The sequence below is a fragment of the Mycetomoellerius zeteki genome, unplaced genomic scaffold, assembly GCF_001594055.1.
Source record: "Mycetomoellerius zeteki isolate Tzet28-1 unplaced genomic scaffold, Tzet1.0 scaffold433, whole genome shotgun sequence".
In the NCBI taxonomy this organism is placed as follows: domain Eukaryota; kingdom Metazoa; phylum Arthropoda; class Insecta; order Hymenoptera; family Formicidae; genus Mycetomoellerius; species Mycetomoellerius zeteki.
Genome location: NW_017257428.1, coordinates 1,444,855 through 1,465,652, shown reverse-complemented (window position 1 = coordinate 1,465,652; position 20,798 = coordinate 1,444,855). Strand labels below are relative to the sequence as shown.

At 30.9% G+C, this 20,798-nt stretch overlaps 1 protein-coding gene across 1 annotated transcript in view; it reads left to right on the top strand.

The window, feature by feature from the left end:
• Positions 1-2,431: 2,431 nt before the first annotated feature.
• Dh44-R1 (Diuretic hormone 44 receptor 1) overlaps positions 2,432-20,798 on the top strand; it is a 46,611-nt gene continuing 28,244 nt past the window's right edge. Inside the window, exons 1-3 of the mRNA XM_018454474.1 lie at positions 2,432-2,453; positions 4,144-4,354; positions 15,011-15,359. Coding sequence (XP_018309976.1) covers positions 15,086-15,359 — 274 coding nt within the window. The 5' untranslated portion in view covers positions 2,432-2,453; positions 4,144-4,354; positions 15,011-15,085. The remainder of the gene's footprint in view (positions 2,454-4,143; positions 4,355-15,010; positions 15,360-20,798) is intronic.

Here is a 20,798-nt window from a genome sequence, read left to right as displayed (position 1 = left end):
AATATTTACTTTCTCCCAAAAAGAGGCTGTGTTGTTAGTAGTATTACATATATGCTCCTATGGATAGTCGGCACGATTCTAGCCTGAGTACAGACACGAATCACATCTATTTTCAACGATACGATTTTATCGATAGTGTCAGAAAATGTATGTAGTCATGTAGTTCCCAAACTGAAAATAGAGGTAATGGCGGTAGTGTACGGACGATTTCGACGGTAACAGGAAAAAGGCCGATATGGCCTCTCTTAAGCTGATTCTACATTAGTCGCAAGCGTTGCGGTCCAATCAACATCAATTTAGCTCGACTCTGATTGGACCACAACGGTTGCGACACACTTGCAACCTACGATGCGACTAATGTAGAACCAGCTTTAGTTGCATCGTCGCGTCGCAAGGATTGCAGTCCAATTAGAGTCGAGCTAGCTCAACTCTGATTGGACAGCAACGCTTGCAACACATGTAACGAATTACTTTCCCTTCGGGATTATCGTCGGATTTACCGAGTTGATATATGAGGAGATTGTCAGGAGAAAAATATGTCAGGATAGGTGACCACACACACGTTTCTGTTCTTGATCTCCTTTATTCTCGTAAGTTAGGCGTTCGACTTGTTCGGCGTCTGTACAACGACTCTCTCTTTCAAACGGATCTTATTCCTAATAACTCAACGGTCCAATCAGGGGTTAGAATATATCCCTGTGGCCCAACGACCAATCACATCGCAGTTAACTAATGGCGGGTACTACACTAGCGCAGTTGCTTCGTCGTGGCATTAGGTTTAAACAAGGAGGAATAGGGATTAGTAACAATAGATTCCTTACACACGCTTACGACGCTGCGATGCGACTAATGTAAAAATATGGCTGCCGTCTGTCATATTAATATCTGCGATCTTATGGCCCGTCTACACGTAATAAGCTTGGTTGAAGAAGTAAGAGTAAGAAATTGACCGATCACAGTCGATTATTCTTCTCACATTCGACTGTGATCGGGTCAATTTCTTACTCTTACTTCTTAAACCAAGCTTACTTCGCATATTGTCGACGGGCCTAGAGTCTATGGCTGGAATCCATAGTCCGGCCTTAATCTCAAGTAGTCTTAAGATGCTAATACGGCTCTCTGATTGGTTCATGCATTAGCTTAAGACCACCTCGAATCTTAAGCACCGTCTATGGATTCCGCCCTATATGCTCGAAGTCTACGATATTCTTTGAAATATTGAGCAAGAATTGCAGTGTTTTTTATGAAAATGGTAGTTTGTGCAGTAAAAGCCTGCAATAATTCTTATCGAAAAACGGTAAAAATGAAAGGACAGTACCATCGACGAGATACTATTAAAGACCGTCAACCTAGGCAAATTTTTGACGGTATAAAAAAGGCTCCCTTAAGAAAACGACAAAAAATTTCGAAATTGAAATCTTAAGAAAAATTTTTTATCGTTCTCGGCATAAACTTCACCTCACAAACACGTATTAATGTATACACTTTAATCCTGGAAAAGGATTTTCGCGTGAATCTGTGAAAGAGAAAAAAGTATTTGTTATACAAAAATTACGATTTAGTTGGTAATACAGACTTTAGAATCCTCTTAAGCACGCAATATTAAAAAACAGGGACAGAAAGTAACACACTGCAGTAGCAATAAATTTCAACCTATCAGAAATTATTGTGCATTGATACATATGATTTCTAATGGATTAAAATTTATTGTCTGCGTGTTATTTCCTGTTCTTATTCTTTTTGTTAATTGTGCCTAAGCCCTAAAAATAGCTTGCCGTACTCGAACCTTATACACTTCTGCAGTATAGAAAACTAATAGAGTTTTTGTAGCAGGTTATTTGAACCGATCTGGATTGGATTAATGTACGTTGCATGCTCTACTATTGGTAGAACATGTATATCACGTCAACCAATAGTAGAGCATGTTTTGTCATTAATCCAATCCAGGTCGGTTCAAATCCGCTATGGTCCAAAACGCTATAAATTAAAATATTTTTCTCAATGAATTTTGGAACGCTGCGATATCGTAAAAGTACAAATCACTTGCGCTATAGACTTGCGCAATGAGGTAAGCAAAGTGATGTAACTCGACTTCGCTTTTTAAACTTAAAAATGATAAAGTCACACATACATCACGATCGCGCGAGCGCTTGTACGATAAAGGTCTCTATCGTTATGAAATATATTATATTTTCGTGAAAAATTATGCTTATAAATATATAATTATAGTGAATCTGTACAAAGAGAAAGATTATTACAATAAGTTGGCCTTGATAAAAGGAGCACTCTTCGGCGAGAGGAACATATATTAGACTTACACATATAAGACAGTGCTTTATTAGTATAGTTAATATTTAACTGCAGAGATAACTCTGACGCGGCGACTGTGATAAAATATGTCGCTCGTAAACAGCACATAGTACTATAACGAGCTGTGCGTTACAAGATAAAACGTGCGTATTAAATTAGTGACTTCTTAGCAAGGGAACTGTAAAACCGGTACGATATATCGATAACATTATACCGTGTCATTATATAGAAAAATGAATTTTGTACTGAGTGATTGATCCTTACAATTAATTGTATTTTCATCTTCGTGAAAAAAGAGACACGAGATTTATTCTCATACCACATAAATTTTAAGTCAAACTTCAATTTTATTTAAACTTTTCGTATTATATATATAAGAATCACTAACGATTTCAATTCTTGCATTTTATTTATTGATGAATAAACTTACACTATACACATACACTTTCAGATATGCAGTTATCCAATTTATTGTGATCTTTTCACAGTACACTCACACACCATCATGCTCAATTATTCTACTTATATTCTCAGATAGCCAAGTGTGTAGAAAACAGATTTTTTTAAATGTCTGCTACACATTATACCAACAAAATAGCAACAGAATTGTTACAGAATTAGATACATAATACTGTTGACAGATTGCTAGAATAAAACATAACAGAATCAGATAATGTCGGCAGAATCTGCTCAGTTTCTGCCAACAATTTGCCTTCACATTATGTAGATAGGCGATACTAACAGAACACAAGCCTAATGCGAACGCAGTTGATGGCAAACTGCCGTCATTTTATGCTCGAATCTGCTGACTGTCTGCTAGAAGACTGCAGACATTTTACTATCTGGATTATTAGAAAGAAGCTTATTGTTATTAAGTTTGTGAAAGTTTTATCAAAAAGTGAAATCTTGACAAAAGTTTTATCTCATATTTTATTTCAACTTATATATATTCTGATATTATTGAATAAAATTAATTTTTTAATGAATATTCAATTTTCAATGATTTCATCTTAATATACTCCTACATTATACCGATTATACACGTGTATTATATACACAATACATATATACAAAATGGCTGAAATTTGATTATTGATTGGTATAATTATTGTCTCTATGAATTTTGCTTAACTTGCAATGCGCAATCTCTCTGATGTCTTATTCCTAAAAAGTATTGCATACGAAAATACTAGAGGAAATCTACTATAATATAATAATATAATATATCTATAAACATAACGTATATACTTATATAATACAATATTTTCGTATATTTCCGTATGTGATACTTTTCAAGAATAGGTTACAAATATTATACACTTTTTTTTTCCAACTAGAGATCGATTTTGTATCTTGAAACGAGGTGAAAATTACAAAAGTGAGCGAATTTATTAGAATACTGATAATTTCACTGATTAACACCTAGTAAATTTGCTCACTTTTATAATTTTCACCTCATTTCAAGATACAGAATCGACCCTCAGTACTTATTTAATAAAAATAATTCTTAAAGAATAACCTTTAGCCGAAATTTAAAATGTGATTAGAGAAAATAAAAAAGTGGAATATTATAAAATGGAAAACGAATGATTAATTGATATTTTTAAGAAAGGCAAATATATTAATGGAAAAGAAATTAAGAAACAATACAATAGATTCGATAGAATGGAAAAGATTATATCTATTTGCGATACTTGACACATATACATATACGTAACACGCATAACATACGAAGATAAGGAGACCTGATTGGTTGATTGAGTGTTAAAGCACGCACCAATCGACCAATTGCTGACCAATCGACCAAGTCAATTTTCCGTTTGAAATTTGCAGTTCTTCACAGTCTACATTGCGTGTGCCATGTCGCGAATGGAGCAACTTCTTTTTTATCAATTTTCAACCATTTTCCATGATGTCGTAATTAGCGGAATGTTGTGTGAATTTTTTCTTTCATAAATCATCGCAGGTAAATCGGACGATAAAATGTGCTTTTAGCCCATTCAGTGCATCAAATGCAGAGACCGCATCGAGAGACTTTCGAAAGGTAAGGAAAAAATTTACTTTAGAAACAATGCAGGCTTAATTTAAAAAAGTTTTTGAAAGTCATCAACGATTGTGACAAAAAAGTACAAAATCTAGTTTCTGATCTAACAAGACCAATTTTTCAACCTATATTTATTAAGCATTTTTTTAAGTTTAGTAAACACTTGTTTAGTATAATATACACCATCTGCACACACATCCTTCTTTCTTCTTAATTTAATTAAAGATACATAGGGGGTGGGCCACTTTTTAATATTCTTATTAAAATTTTTTTCTAAGTCTTTTACAAAAAAATGTTTCAAGTAAAAGTTGTATGATCTAAAGAGGAACAAATAATAGTAAAATTAATTTTTGAGAAAATCGATTCTTCATGATCACATGGAGATCATTGCCATTTTTTTAAATAGAATGGTATGATTTGTTTTACATAAAATGATTCATCATATTATATAATTATTATACATATAAAAATAAGCTTTTAAAGCAGAGATATCAAAAAATTAAAATAATTTATGAGATATTTTATATTTTATGTCAGATGCTAGAATAAAGTAAAGAAAAAGCATCTTATAAACTATTCATTTTTTGATAATTGTATATACTTTTAATACTTTCATGCACATGCAGAGTAATAAAATGAATCAATTGTAAAGAGTATACATATAGCTACTATTCAAAAAAATTATGCAATTTGCAATATGCAAATACATCATATCGTTTTTTTTTATATATAATACATCAACTGATTCATCTCATTAGTCTATGCATAAAAATATCAAGATACAGTTATTAAAATTAATTCGGCGCGCAATTTAAGAGACTACAAATGTGGTATATAAATTCACATGGAATTATTTATAACACTCAAGATCTAGCTTCGACCGCTATAGGCATTATTTCTTAGTTATTGTGTATTCACCGCATTATACGGTCCTAAAACATCGTTTATTATTAAAACTTTATATTTATTTACTCTTTTCGTACAAGGTTTTATCTCCTACACTGTCCTACAAATGTAAACACACGTCTTGTAAAAACTAAAAAGGATTGAATCATTAATATTAAAAGTGATAATCGAAAATGATAATCTCGATTGCTTATTCTCAGCGAGAAATGACTCGTCAAATCGATGTTGATTCGACGAATTAATAATTTTAACATCGATTCGACATCGATTCGGCATCGTTTCAACGTCAAATTAACGGTCATTTCTCACTGGATTAGGTGTATGCAAAATACATTAGAGAGTTGAAAGGAGAAAACTTTTCCAAGTCTCTCTAGGTGCTCACTATTTTCAATTCCTCGCAATTAAAAGAAAGAATATATTATATTTCAGTGAAATATGTAAAAGGTCAATCAATCACCTGTAATTTTATTAGCGCCTTCTTAAGAATCTGCGGTTTTCTCATTTATTCTTTCCCGTTTATTCTTTACATATATCAGAACTTCACTTTTCTAAAATTCGAGAGAACTGTCTCATGTATATAATCGTTCGTTCCTAATTATTAGAGAGAGTATTGGATTCGAACTTGGGATCTCCAGTGTTCTGATCTCGCACCTTATGAGTTTGACCACACCAATTTTTTATTATAGGGAGAGTACTGAACTGGTTTCCTTGCATCGGTGAATAATAATTGATCATTAATTAACCAACGATGATTTAAACTTTTTTATATTATCACTATGTGTGTCGATACCACTGTTTTCTTTCCTAATTCATAATAATCAGTTTCTAAATAGATATAGTTTTTACTTTAATCAGTATGATAATTATGTGTATTTTAATATTATACTTTATAGAGATTTAAAATTTTTCACTTTTAATACCATAACAGTTGCAGTATTGTTGTATAAAAGTTTTCTTTCCTATTTTTTATTTAATATATAATCTAAATATATTCTTATATTATAATATATATAACAGTTTTATTAGATGAATATAATTTTTGAAATTGTGCGAATAATCCATGCATAAGTCAAGACGTTATTTCGTTCGCATTTACGTTTATGCATGACATTTCGCAGGAGATGAATATTTTAGACTATTATGCCGTGGGTTCGATCAAGTCGACGGACAGATATCGACAGTTGTACACGAATCTGACAAAGAATTGACAGTTCTGCTGGGCGAAATTTGTATACAAGTGACTGACGAAAGTATGCATAACGAATGTTATATTTCACGAATGTTATGTCACAAATTCTCACAATTTTAAATGTATACGAACATATCATATCAAATGTCATCTTCATTATTAGTATTGTCAATTTTTTGTTTTTTTAAAAATTTGTTATACAGGATGTAGATGAGAGAGAGAGACGCAGATGCTCTATTTCTTAATTGAAGCCAATTTTACGAATTGAGAGAAAATGATAAAAGTTTTCAAATTATATCTTATCTTTTTCTCTTTCTATTAAGCTCTACGTTTGCGAAGATATTTTTTTTCAATATTTTAGTTCGACATTCTTGATCGAACCTTTGACGTTTTAATAAAACAAACATATCTCCAAATAATCGTCGATTATAATTAGTTGCTGACTTCCGTTTTTACATTATTATTTCGGTGAAATCACTTTGAGTTCGAGAGTCATCTGTATTTGTATGAAAGCCGCACCAAATAATTCATTGTTGCGTGTGTCGAATATTCAGAGACGGAAATAGGCAAAATTACTGAAGTGATTTTAAGCTAATGAGGAGGGAGGGAAGGAGGGTTTTTTTAGAGAGAGAGAGAAACACACGTACTTTTTATAAATTATATAAAGTATAATTAAATAAAATTACAGTAAAATACGATTACATAAAATATTTTATTCCAGTTTGAAAATTTTAGGATACCTAGTGAAATATTCTACTAAACTATTATTGTTTTAATTTTTGTCTTGGAGGAGATACATAAAATATCATGCAAATCTATCTTTATCTTTGATTATCCTATCTCAATTATTATATTGTACTTTAACATACAACATTAATTCAGAAATAATTTTCAACGCTTTTCTAACCAATGTTTCAAATAAATTTGAACTGTTAAAATGAATATTTTTTTCTCCTGAATAGTTTTCTGTCTCATTTTGCTATTGCACCGTTCATTTGTTTCATTTTGTTTTATTACGGAATATTTATTAAATCTTGGTATATCTACATTAGTTATATGAGACATTTTTCACTTTTATCGACAAAATTGGATATTTCAATATGCAGATAAATAAATATATTTTGATTAAAATGTTGTCATTTAAAAGGGAAAAATATGTGAAAAAATCTTGAGAAAAATATGAATTTTATTTTAAAAATATAATATGTATATTAAATATGTGTGTATTATATTCATTATAAATAATAAGAATCTTATTAGACCGTATTTGTGAGAACACAACTAATAAGAAATAGACCATAATTAATTCAATGTTAATTTATATATGCTATATATGTATGTATATACATATATACCATATTTGTAGTCATTTTGAACTGCGCGCCGAAATTTTGTCGGACTTAAAAACGCAGTTTTTAAACTAAACTACTGAAATAATATATCACAATTAGATTTTGATGCTCAAGAGACATCTATTAAAAAACTCTTAATATACTGGAAATCTGTAAATAAATTTATTTATTGCGAAGAATGTTACCTCGGGAGTCGAACCCGGATCTCTAGCATTCTGTAAGAGCGTCTAACTTTTAGACCAACTGATTGGCTGTGATATATATATATATATATCACTTATCAAAAAATGAACCTGTCTATATCGTGCTATCAAAATTTCATCAAATACCATTTTTTTGTATATTTCTCGACATATAAATTATAACATTTGAGTTTGTGGAGTCTTCCATTTGAATAAAAATTATGTTGCGATTGAATAATGATGATTCTAAATTCTTACCCAAAGATAGCAATTCTTTTGCATTTCTCTTTTTTCTCAATTATTTCTTTTCATATTTATTTTACTTTTTTTTATATTTTGAACTATTTCGTTATTGATTATCCCGATATTATTAGGAAGGAGCTGATTTTACGTATAAAAAGTATAAACAATTAAATTGCGAATTTTCGATAAAATTAAATTTTGACGGGACACATTTAAATAGAGAAATCTTTTTTATCTACCGCCTCCTCGATAAGGAGGGTGATGATTCTATGGTGGCAACCTGGCAACCCCCGTTGTTGACCATGCCATGCATACAATGCCTCCGCGCGAAGGTATACGATGCGATGGAGAGAATCCGCGGTGAACAGAGTGGCGCATGCTCATCCGTACTCATTCCTTGTCCTGTACTCGATCCTGTAGTAGCCCGGTCGTCACCATCGGCTCTAGGCTGCGCCGACCTAGAAAATCCATATCAGAGCAAGAACGACCGCGCACGCATTCTTTGCTGAAATTGGTACAATTATATTTTATGTATATTGATACTTTGCAAAAAATATTTAAAAAAAATTATATACCCGCGAAATTCAGTCTTCTACGAGATTCTTATACGTCGCATACTTTACATGTACGTATATCCCTCTAATTTATCTCATTCATCATTAATATTGTAATGTATCTAAGAACTTGTAAAACTATATTAATTGATATAATTGCGTCAGATTTAATATTTATAAATAGTATTGAAATGAATTAGACTACACAACATATAGAAAACATATCCCTCACTAAACGAGTATCTATTTAAACTAGACGCTGTCTAGTTCTTTGAATTTCATCAAAGTCGACCTTTAAAAAACTGTCAAAGATCCTACAACTTTTGGCTTTTTAAGCGATTAAAAATAAAGACCTGTTTACAAATATAAATTAAAGAAAAATAAGTGAATATAACGCGCAAGATTAGTATATTATAAAAATTATAATTGTGCCAACTAATCTGACTATACTGCGCGGACGCAGCCACAACAAAATTAAACCAACTTCTCGACGTCGCGGTATTGTCAGGTCTTGGTGTTGTCGCACTAAACAACTGCAAGCAACAAAGGTGATCAGTAATGGCTGTTCATTCCGGAACACGTGTTAGCGACTGGTAGTCGCGTGTTATTGTTATAGTTGATAGATGCGACGACGGTACGAACAATATTAGAAGCATTTGCTTCCAGGAAAGAATTATGCTAAAATACATGGCATAATGTGCGCGTGTGATAAAATATAACGTAATATTTATCCTCGCGGAAAATAGCCGGTGAGACTCTATAGCATAAAATATAATTTACACAATAAAATTTATGCCATAGTATAGCAACATTATATTGCATTCGTATCGTAATACGCGTGATACGCGTGATACAACTACGTCGATTAATTATCGTTTTGAAACGTTAATTATAAAAGATTAACTCTTTAGCAATCATTGGTCTGACATATTTGGTGTAATATAATGATATCAGAAGCGATCGTCTTTGCGAATGGTCGAGATTCACAATACACTCGTGTTTGCGCTATAATCTCTATTTCTCTTCTCTTGACAATGAGAGAATTCGCCTCTGCACATTTATCAGCCCGCATTTATCAGTCCCGAGGGTTAGGCTTAATATCGAAATGGTTAAATCGCCGATAAATCTCTCCATTGAGTACACCGTGATAAGTAATCGCTTTTAAATTAGCGATCCGGAACTCATTCTCAGAATACTAAGTAACGCGTCCTTCGCGAAGATTACGATAGTCAGAGAGGCGAAGTACATCGTTTCAAAGTTTAAGGTGAGTTGTATCGCAAACGTTACTTGAAAATGACTTTTTTTAAGATTTGTTTGAAGCTTTTGCTATTTGAGGATAATGATATTCTCTACACATACGCATAATTTGGGGAGAGAGGTAATTCATGGAATGAATTAACATCGATTCGATGATTTCGACGTCGATTCTATTGTCATTTCTCATTGGAATTAGATAAAGACCGCTCTAAAAATCTAAGGGACCATAGATAAATATAATACAAATCACTTAAACCGAAGAAAATGGGGGTAACCAGGCAAATATTAATTATAAAGCCTTAGAAAGATTGCTCGATTCGACGTCGATTCTATTCCATGGGATTGTAAGTCCCTTAGAGCAAATTTTTTTGTGCTATAATTGAAAATATTGCTCCTTGTCTAGCACAGGGAACGTATGTTAAAAGTACTAACTTCAAATATAATTATCTTTTGAACATGTCTGATTACCCCCCCCCCCTCAAAATTATGCGTATGTATACAGAATATCATTATCTTCAAATAGTAAAAGTTTCAAACAGATCTTAAGAAAAGTGATTTTGCGTTATAATTACCTTAACAAGCAGCACATATTTGGCATCCTTGCCAAAGATAAAATTGCAAGATCTACATACAATTTTGCGACGAGAGAATATAGTTGCTTCGAAAGCAAATTTATATGTAGTTTAAAGTACATTTACACAGATAAATTTATATAATTTACATTCAGAAATTAAAAAAAAAATGATCGTTTCTTTGTAATTTCTCTAAGCGACACACTTTAAGGAGGTATTAAAGTGAAGAAAGAAAAAGCAAATAGAGTCAAAACAAAAATTAATGATTTAATAAATTATATCGCTATTATTGCCAACGTTTAACTTTTCTTTTTATTTTTATGTTTTTCTTTTTTATTTAACATATTTTTTAAATATTTTTCAAAGAAACAAAGGAAAATTGGAAATATTTAGTTAAAACGATCAATTCAATTCTATCGAAAAAATATTTAATATTACAAATATATACAGTTTAAGGGAACGCATATATGTATGTTTGTGTGTATGTTTTTAAAAATGGTATGCTCATATTTCCTACGTAATTCTATAACATGACAAGAAAAGATTAAAGAACAAAGATAATGAGATAAAAGATAAACAAATGAAACTGAACGAGTGAAACTTGAATATTGATTCTTTTAATACAAACAAAATTCTCTCGAGATCTTATCGAAAGATTTTGTAAATTAAAACTCGATCGTTTGTAAACTTTTTACGATTATCGATATTCGTATTAATTCGCTGATTTCGTCGGTTAGTCTCTATATGTAAAGACAATGTGCTTACACATCTCATGGAATAGTTCGTGCAAATCATCAGTGCATTGTGAACAGCGTAACAGTTACAATGTCGTCATATGTAAAAAAAAAGAAACTAAATAAATTCTACTTTCGACAAACAAACAATAAGTTATATTATAAATCATAATTATATTATTGTGTTTTCATTTTATTTCGTTGTAAACATTTACAACTAATTATGATGATTCATAACGAGTACAAAAGGCAACAATATTAAGCGACAATCGCGCATATCGAGATCGAATTTAATAATAATCGGCTCGGAATATTTGATCGTTGTAGGTGCTACCTTTGTCCTCTTGTAAAATTACAATGTTCAAGAACCTACAAGTGTGAGGTATTTTCCGAATAATGGGAGAATGCGAATTGTCGCGGCTTAACAATCACGATGATTGCGTCTCTGGGAAACTATTATAACTATCGATTTCGAATATCCAAGAGCTTTATCTAATAGTTCCAAAGTGGCATCTTCGTGGATCAAGAGCTTCGTGATGGATGATCGTAACCATCTGACAGTCGATTCAAGCACGGATCTCGTACTTCAAAGCGCATTGAGAAATTACGGAGGAAGTCAAGTCGCGATATTCTACCCAACACAATAATCTTCAATTCATTAATCTTTAAGTGAATGAAATGAGAAAATAGAAAATATGTGACGGTTAGCGTCGTTATTTTCAATTATTTTTAAAATTCTCAGATATTTTGAAAAATTTTCATAAAATTTGTCCCAGGAATCTCATATCGCAGCCTTCGCTTTCTCAAGAAGTGTATTCCTCACGGAAGAATTTTACTCTTCGTGGTCGACGCGAAGGAGATAATTACATGTCAGGAAAAAGAAAGTACTTTGGCTCTCGGTTTATCTTTCAAAGATTAAGCACATATCGGTGGATAAAAACTCCTTGTATTTAACATATTTACCAATAAATCAACGTGGAACCACAAAATTTGCAACCGACGCGACGATAAGTTAAGAGAACACAATATCGAAACGTTAATGAGCTATGTAATCCTTCTAATTAAAAAAGTATCTTCCTAATTAAACAGAACGTATCTCAGTTTAGAACCAGACGCACTTGTTTCACTTAATGAGTTTATTGTTCAACGAATTTCCAATGAATTTATCAAATAGGAATGTGTCATTTCTTCATAATCTCCTTCAAATTTATTACCATTATAGTAGAGAGGACTTCTTTTGCCTACAAATCAATTGCCTACCCTACAACATCATTTGCTTACATCTCATTTGCAGCCCACAAATCGACCTACATGTATTATTGCCTACAGCTCGATTGCCTACGTGCACTTTTGCGCAAAAATAAAATTTATATTTTTAAAGCAGAGAATAGTGCTTGCAAACAATCGATCTGTAATACACTGTAAATACACATCATTGTTTCTTAACTGTATGTTTTTGCGCAAAAGTGCTCGTAGGCAAATGATATGTAAGCAATTTAATTGTAGACGAACGAGATCTTCCTCTATTAATAAGTTAGAAACGAAATTGATTTTGGCGAAATTTAAAAAATAAATAAATTGATATGTTTATACATATATATTATACTGATGAAAATTTAATATTTCACATTTTGTATCAAATTATTTAGGGCAATAAAAACTTACAATTAGATTGCCTCATATTTATAGTCTATTAAGATGAGAGAGAGAGAGAGAGAAAAGTGTGAGACAAATAGATTTAAGATATAGAATTATATACACACATGACATACATATTTTTTATTGATATGCATATGTTTTATCTGTATAATCGAGCAATTCATGGAAAAGTTTTTCCATCACTCATCCATTATATACGTGGGGAATAATTTCGATAATATTAAACTCTAAGTGAATTTTAGTAATAAAAAGTTGTTCGATCTTCTTATTGAATTTACCGATATTGCACAAGAACTATCGGATGACATTCGAGGCGCATTTCATGCTTTATTGCGACGAGTTCAACGAGCACATATGTACCTATAGGCCTGTTCCTAGAGTTTAGGAACATTTTGTAAAAAATATTTCAAGAGTATTTCTTATAGCGTTAACTAGGGAAATACTGTTTTATTATTTGTCACGGATCTTCGGAATCTGACATGAAGCCTGTTCTTTTTGACTGAACTTTTGCACCAGTTCATCTTTTTTCCTTTTCTCTCCAGGAGGAAAGAACAGGAAGAAAGATGAACTGATGTAAAAGTTCAGTCAAAAAGAACAGGCTTCATGTCAGATTCCGAAGATCCGTGACAAATAATAAAACAGTATTTCCCTAGTTAACGCTATAAGAAATACTCTTGAAATATTTTTTACAAAATGTTCCTAAACTCTTAAAATAACATTAGTTACAAGAGTATTCCGGAATATTCCAAATGTTTACAAAATGTAAAAGTAATTACATTCAAATATCGTTAAATATTCCATTCATACATCGTTACATATATTCGGAAAATGTTTTATATATATTCTGTAAGAGAGAGAGAGATTATAATTTTCCCAGAAATACCAGGTCCGGTGGTCCTTGAATAAATTTTTAAACAAAATTGTATTGTCAAAAACATCTAACTTCTCAAATGAAATGCTGTGCTCTTTATATTCTTTCCCAGGTAATTCTTACTTATGAGTTAATGCATCTCCGTTGACGGAGATGCGTACTGCTCGTGGGTGAATGATTTTCATGATACATACAATTAATGGGTTATTATTCTGAACATTACATTGATATGTGAATATTCTGTGATATGTGAAAATTCTTTTACTATTCCAGAATATTCGACACATTGGAAATAAAAATGTGTGAATCTTTCATGAATGATTAGCATTAGCTGAGTTTATAGGAATTGATGACCTTTGAAAAAATATTTTGCCAGTTGCCACTTTTTTACTGTGCATCTAAATTTTACTTTTAAGGGGATCCTAAAGCCGTCTATATTACCGTCTAAATCATATAATTTTTGTATAACAAATACTTTTTTCTCTTTCACAGATTCGAAAATCCTTTTTCAGGATTAAAGTATACATATTAATACGTGTTTGTGAGGTGGAGTTTATGCCGAGAGAACGACCAAAAATTTCGAAATTGATATATTTTTTACCATTTATTAGTGTAACATGACGTCTCAAGCTGTCAAGTCGTGACAACATTTGCTTGATACAAAAGTTTTGCAACCTTATGAAATAGTAATCCACAAACACGTAGTTTGCATGAACAAATAACGTCGATTGCCTCTTAAAATTAGACTTAGGCCCAGTTCCACAACTCACGGTTAACTCTTAACCGAGATTCAACTTATTCATTGTCTCTTTCCAATTCTAGAATTGGAAAGAAATGAGAAACAAGTTGAACCTCAGTTAAGAGTTAACCGTGAGTTGTGGAATTGGGTCTTAGACGTTTTATCGTGACGAATTTGTTATGTGAAAATTGACACGAACGTGCGACTGCGTGTATCATAGATTGCGTGAGATATTGGTGTGGTAGAGTGGTAATATATAAAGACATATCGATGCGCTGGAAAAACAGCGACCTTTGGTGACTTCGTCGGAGCTTTGCTTTAGGATCCCCTTAAACTCAAGTAGACTTTAAGGTATTACATTGCAGAATTTTAGAAGAATTCTTTTTTCTGTTTTCTAGATACATTTGTTTTCTCGAATCGAGACAGCTCAATAGGAAGAATAACGTTACGAGAGGTCAACGCAGTGATCGGACATGGCCTGGTTTCCTACAAACGGCACGAAGCCGCTAGTCGGCGGCAATTACGTGTTGAATGCTTTGAACTATATTAACGAACTGAACGAGTCTTTCAGTGCTGAACAGCACAAGTGTCTCGAACGCGAACAAGAACGCGAAAACCAAAAGCAGGAACAGCAAGAATGCGAAGTGAGCTGGGACACCATACTGTGCTGGCCCCGGACGATTTCCGGTACCTTGGCTACTATCCCGTGCTTCGACGAGCTTAACGGAATACCTTACGATAATACTCGTGAGTACATATCCTTTTACAAGGATTCCCTTTACAAAATTTATAATTAGCATTTATTAGAACAGATGGAAACACTTTTTTAATACTTTCATCTATCCATACGCATCCATTTATCCGTCTAGCAATATATCCAAGTCATCTATCTTAAACTTTATTCAAGAATAACGTCTGTAGCTTAATTAATCCACATCAAAAAGAAAATCACCAAGTTCTAAGGAAAATGTTACAAGTTATTGAACGTTGCCGCAACGTTTCTTGCTTAGTAGGTGCAGACTTTATTACCAAATTTATCTTTATATAATAAAACAAGATTTAAAAACTAACCTCAGTAAAATTTGATAACATGCAATTTCACAAATCTTTTCTTGCAACAACTACACGCATGATCTAATAATAAATTTTCTACTATAAATAGGTTTCACCCTAAGAATAAAAAATTCATGATAGAATCAATTTAACCACATGCGCTTGCTACGTTTCGCAAAAATCCCGCTATCTCATACATATATTAGGAGCTTATTCTTGTTTGTTCAGAAATATATTGCATTTTTTCTTTTGTTCTTCCAATTAAAAATTTTTTTATTTAAATAGATTACAATTTGAAAGATTTGACAATTTTTTTTATTAAAGTTTTTTAATTGCAAGTAATGAAAAGTTAAACTACATACAATTTTTTATATCGATCAATAAGTTTCCGTATTTTCATTATCCTTTAACTTTAAAGTAGATTATTTTGCGACTCTCAGATATTTTTTTTTAACATTTATTTAGCCATGATGGACGGCTGAAAACAGAAACCTACAAAATAGGAGAAAATATAATATAAGAGTGTGATATAATGCTTTAAAAAATAAAATACAAAATAAAATACAAAAATTCTTCCCTTCTTTCGTTCTTGACGAGTGCAGATGCAGTAATTGAAAACAGAAAATTAAGGCTGGTAGTAGCGACGGTCAAGACTTGATGAGACAACAATACGAAGTTTTAATTTAATTCTACCTCTAACCGATCATGTGAGATCAATTCAAAGCTTTTTTGTTTGAGACCGATCCTTTACAATTAAACGGTGGACTTTTATCGATCTCGTGTGAGCGCGACTTTTTAATATTTTAACAAAATTGGAGTTGGGTAAATATAGATTTTAAAGCAGATGAATTACTTTTTCACTTTGTAATGTTTTATATAATTGTAAACATAATTTTAATTACAATGTGTATACCTAAATTACATAAAATTGTTTCATATTACAATATAATATATCGCCTTTTAAACTGTTTTAAATTATAACAGATTATTTCCAAAAATTCCTCCAAAAGAAGTCAGATTACTTTACTAATAATAGAAACAATCAAAATGATTAATCGTGCGATTCGTTCTTCATTTAAGGAAGTTTGTAAAAGTCGAATAGAATACTGTACATATGAGTAAATTGGAGAGATGATATAAATTATGATAGAGAGAGATCCATGAAGACTCTGGAAATACCGATTTTAATTAAAGTGTTAGCTTAGAAACGCGTTGTTTGTTTTCTCCTTGAGTGTGAACTTTGAAAGCTATATCTGTCTAGATCGTTCTATTCCCGATATGTGATCTCGTGTGAGTACACAGCTGATACTATCCGACTTAACTCGCTATAGAACCATTTGATCACATTCTATCATGGTTCTTTAAGTTTATTCGACGAAAACGTGACGTCGATATGTAGAAGGCTAGAACAAACGAGATAAGAAATGAAGCGAAAGATCGAAAATTAGGAAAAAAGAATATTTTAAATTTCGATTTTACTGAAACTTAATGTCAAATAACAAATGTACTTGTACAATAGTACAATATTTTTTATCGACCTGTTATTGAAATATTTTTTTAACACGTAAAACAATTCTTTTTATATTAAAAATTTCAAATTAATATGAAAATATCATTTACTGTAACTAACTAATAATGTAATAATTTGTAAGCTTTTAAAATAAGAGTCGTTGGGAGAGAGAGAAGTTTTAACAAAAATATTCTCCATTAACATATTAATAAAATCAAATTTTATTTTAAATATTATTTTATTTCAAAACTATATAGGACGTTTCATTTTAATAAAGACGGATTAAAATGAAGATATTTTAATAAAGATGGATTAAAATGAAGACAGAGAAGAAGACTGATAATTGGATAATGACAAGGCGAAATAAATGTAATTTCACGATGAAATGAATGTAATTAAACAATTGTATTTCGGCTAAAGCAAATAATAATTTTTTATATACGAAAGACAAAGTTTATCGTGATAACCAAAAAGATCCAATACTGACAATGAATAATATGTCATATCTCGTAAAGGGGGAGGCTTTAATGATTCAGCTAGTATATAACGAAGAACAGGGAAGAAATCTATAAAGCTGATTACATTCGTCGCGCGCGCGCGCGCGCTACAGTAATATTGAATGGACGATACTGGATAGGGCATCGATATCCAATGACCATTCTGAAATCTACTAAACGTATGTTATATTGTCGCATCGAGGCCGAATTTATCGCATTTATCTGTTTAAGTTATATTTATAACATCGTTCATTGGAATACCTCGATTTATATAATCGTAATTCTTTAATTCAAATATAGTTTAATTCAAATAATGTTAAAATTATCAAATTGATGCAGTATATGTCAATTCCAATCAAATAGAACATTTTTATTACATTATATTCTAGACATTTTCTTAAATATGCCAATTTCGCAAAGAATTTCTGTCTAAAGAGTTAAATAATGGAATAGTTATTGTTCTGGACCGATTAAAGCAAAGAATCTTCTTCTCCTTTTCCACAGTAATAAGTAGAACTCTGCCAATTAGATGTACTAATAATATTTTGTAAGTACACAGTCCTAAAAAATTTCCAAGATGAAATGCCATTTATTTTCAGTATGTTTCTCTCACACATGGATATATATATTTTGTTGTACCTATATGTATAATAAGGCGGATAAATATCTTTTTTAAATGTATTAATAATAGAACAAACAGATAAAAAAATAAGAGAAAAAAATATTAAAAAAAGAATGTAGAAAAAGAAAAATAAAAGCAGAGAAAGAAGATGAGAGAAAAAAGGAAAACGGAGAAAGAGTAACATAATATCAAAGAAAGAAAGGAAGAAAAAAAGACACGATAATTTTAAAAACGGAAGAAAAATAATAAAGATAAGGAATATATAAAAAATTAAAAATTTCAGAAGTTTTATCTTTTATAAAGTATTTATTAAAAAGATTTTTGTTGTCTCTAGTTTTGATTGGCTTTCATCACGAATTAATTTTCCACACTTTTTTTGCTTTGAAATACAATTTCTGCTAATTCGTTTGATCAAATAATGTAATTACAATAATAAGTAATTTATTAAATCCAAAAGTAAGAGTTTAAAGTTAGGATATTAGTCAAAGACTCGCGAAAATTAGGAAGAGTAATTTAGTATAAATGTTGATGGTTTTTCAAATGGTTAGATCGTGAATAATTATTACGTCAAAGCAGAACAGAGTTTAAACTACCTGACAAAGGAACAAAGAGCATACTATTAACAATACAAGGTCTCCAAGGAAAATAAATGGGAACAGCAACTCAGCATTCGTATAAAAGCTGAATTAAGAATACACTTCTATTATGCAAAGTTACATACAAAAGCGAAAAAAACGAGTATACGTAAGCAAATTTGTTGAAAAAATTCGCTATTTTGTTTTACTTTAAGTTAAAAATAATATAGTAATCGTTGGATACTTATTCTCAACATTATTAAACTTTTTATACATACGTGTATGCATGTGCGTGCGTGCGTGTGTGTGTGTGTGTGTGTGTGTGTGTGAGTGTGTAAATGAGTACAAAATATACAGTTAATATTATTTTAATGTATTTATATTAATTCAAATTTCATTTAATGTTTGCTATCACTTCAAGATATTGTAAAAATATGTACATAAATCAAATATTAAGTATATCAAAGTTTCGTATAAAAAATCTATTTTTGACGATTTTATTGTGAAAATCAGTTTTTTCACAATTTATGCAAGTTTTTAATAAATATACCATTTATATTCATACAATTTATAATTATATAACAATTTATACGTAAATCGTACGAACGTTACACAGAATTATACATATAAATCTTTTGCATTTTATTTTAATAATTTATATTTCACATTTATAAAATATAATGGGATCATCTTATAATCTCAAGCGATTATAATTTATTATACAATTACATGAATGTTTTTTTATTTTTTAAATCACCTACTATTTGAATAATATCCATAATTTTAATATTCATACGTTTTATTGTATTCAAGCATATTGGATCGAAAGCGCGAATTGGAGACCCATATTTGCCCACTATAAAGGATCTGTTGCTATATTTTTGCCAAAATTGAGTATACGTAAATGAAATTTTACAATCGATAATCGTAATTATAATTTGTTGCGAATGAGCGGTCAATCGAAAATCGATTCGATGCGACAATAACTAGAAATAAGAAATTCATGTCTGGAAAATTCCAAACGTATAGAATGTATGGAATTCTGATAACTTAAAAATTGTAAGTCAATTTTCATCGCGACAAGTCAAGCAAGAGAGCGAAAAGGAAAAGTCGGTGTTGATTTTTATGATTTGATTCGCACCAATTCGTACGAGATGTCACTTGACAATTAACGCTATTTATCGTTTTCCACATTTTCCTTTGACGAAATATACATTCATTATTATTCGCAACTTTATATCTAAAGTTAAGGGTTGAGTACACTGTGCTGCAGTCTCAATTCGAATGCATTGATCGTACTTAATTCTTAGTATGTCGTCATTGCTAATAAGAAATCCAAAAATTTTCTGTCGATTGATTTATTACCATATAATTTCTATTGTTGATCTTGTATTCCAACTTTAATTATTTATATGCATATGTTTAATACTTATGGTACGAATAAAATCAAGGTTGATGAACGAACAATTGTAATATGTAGTACCTAACGAGAGAAACAACGTATATTAAATTTATTAAAGATAAATCAAATAAACGTCTTATTATTGTATCTCATTATATTATTATTAACTCTAATAAATTTGTCATTTCATTATTATTTTATTACTAACTCTATGATTACTTGTTTATTGACTTTGATTTTATTCTAATTATAAGCTTACATTTAGCCTTATATTTTTTTTATTTTAATTCTTAATTTTCATAATAAGAGAAAAGTTCTATCTCATTTTTTATTAGAAGGAATTGCAAGAATTTACATCAGAGTTTTCAACCAATTAGGTACACGCACGAATGTAAAAATACAATATTTTTGTAATAAAAGATTGAACGTGTATCACTTTATAATTCTGTGGATTGTCGGAGACTACAATTTAATAATTGGTTTATACGTGGATCGCGAAAGGATTGGTCTACCACTGCCGTCGCTCG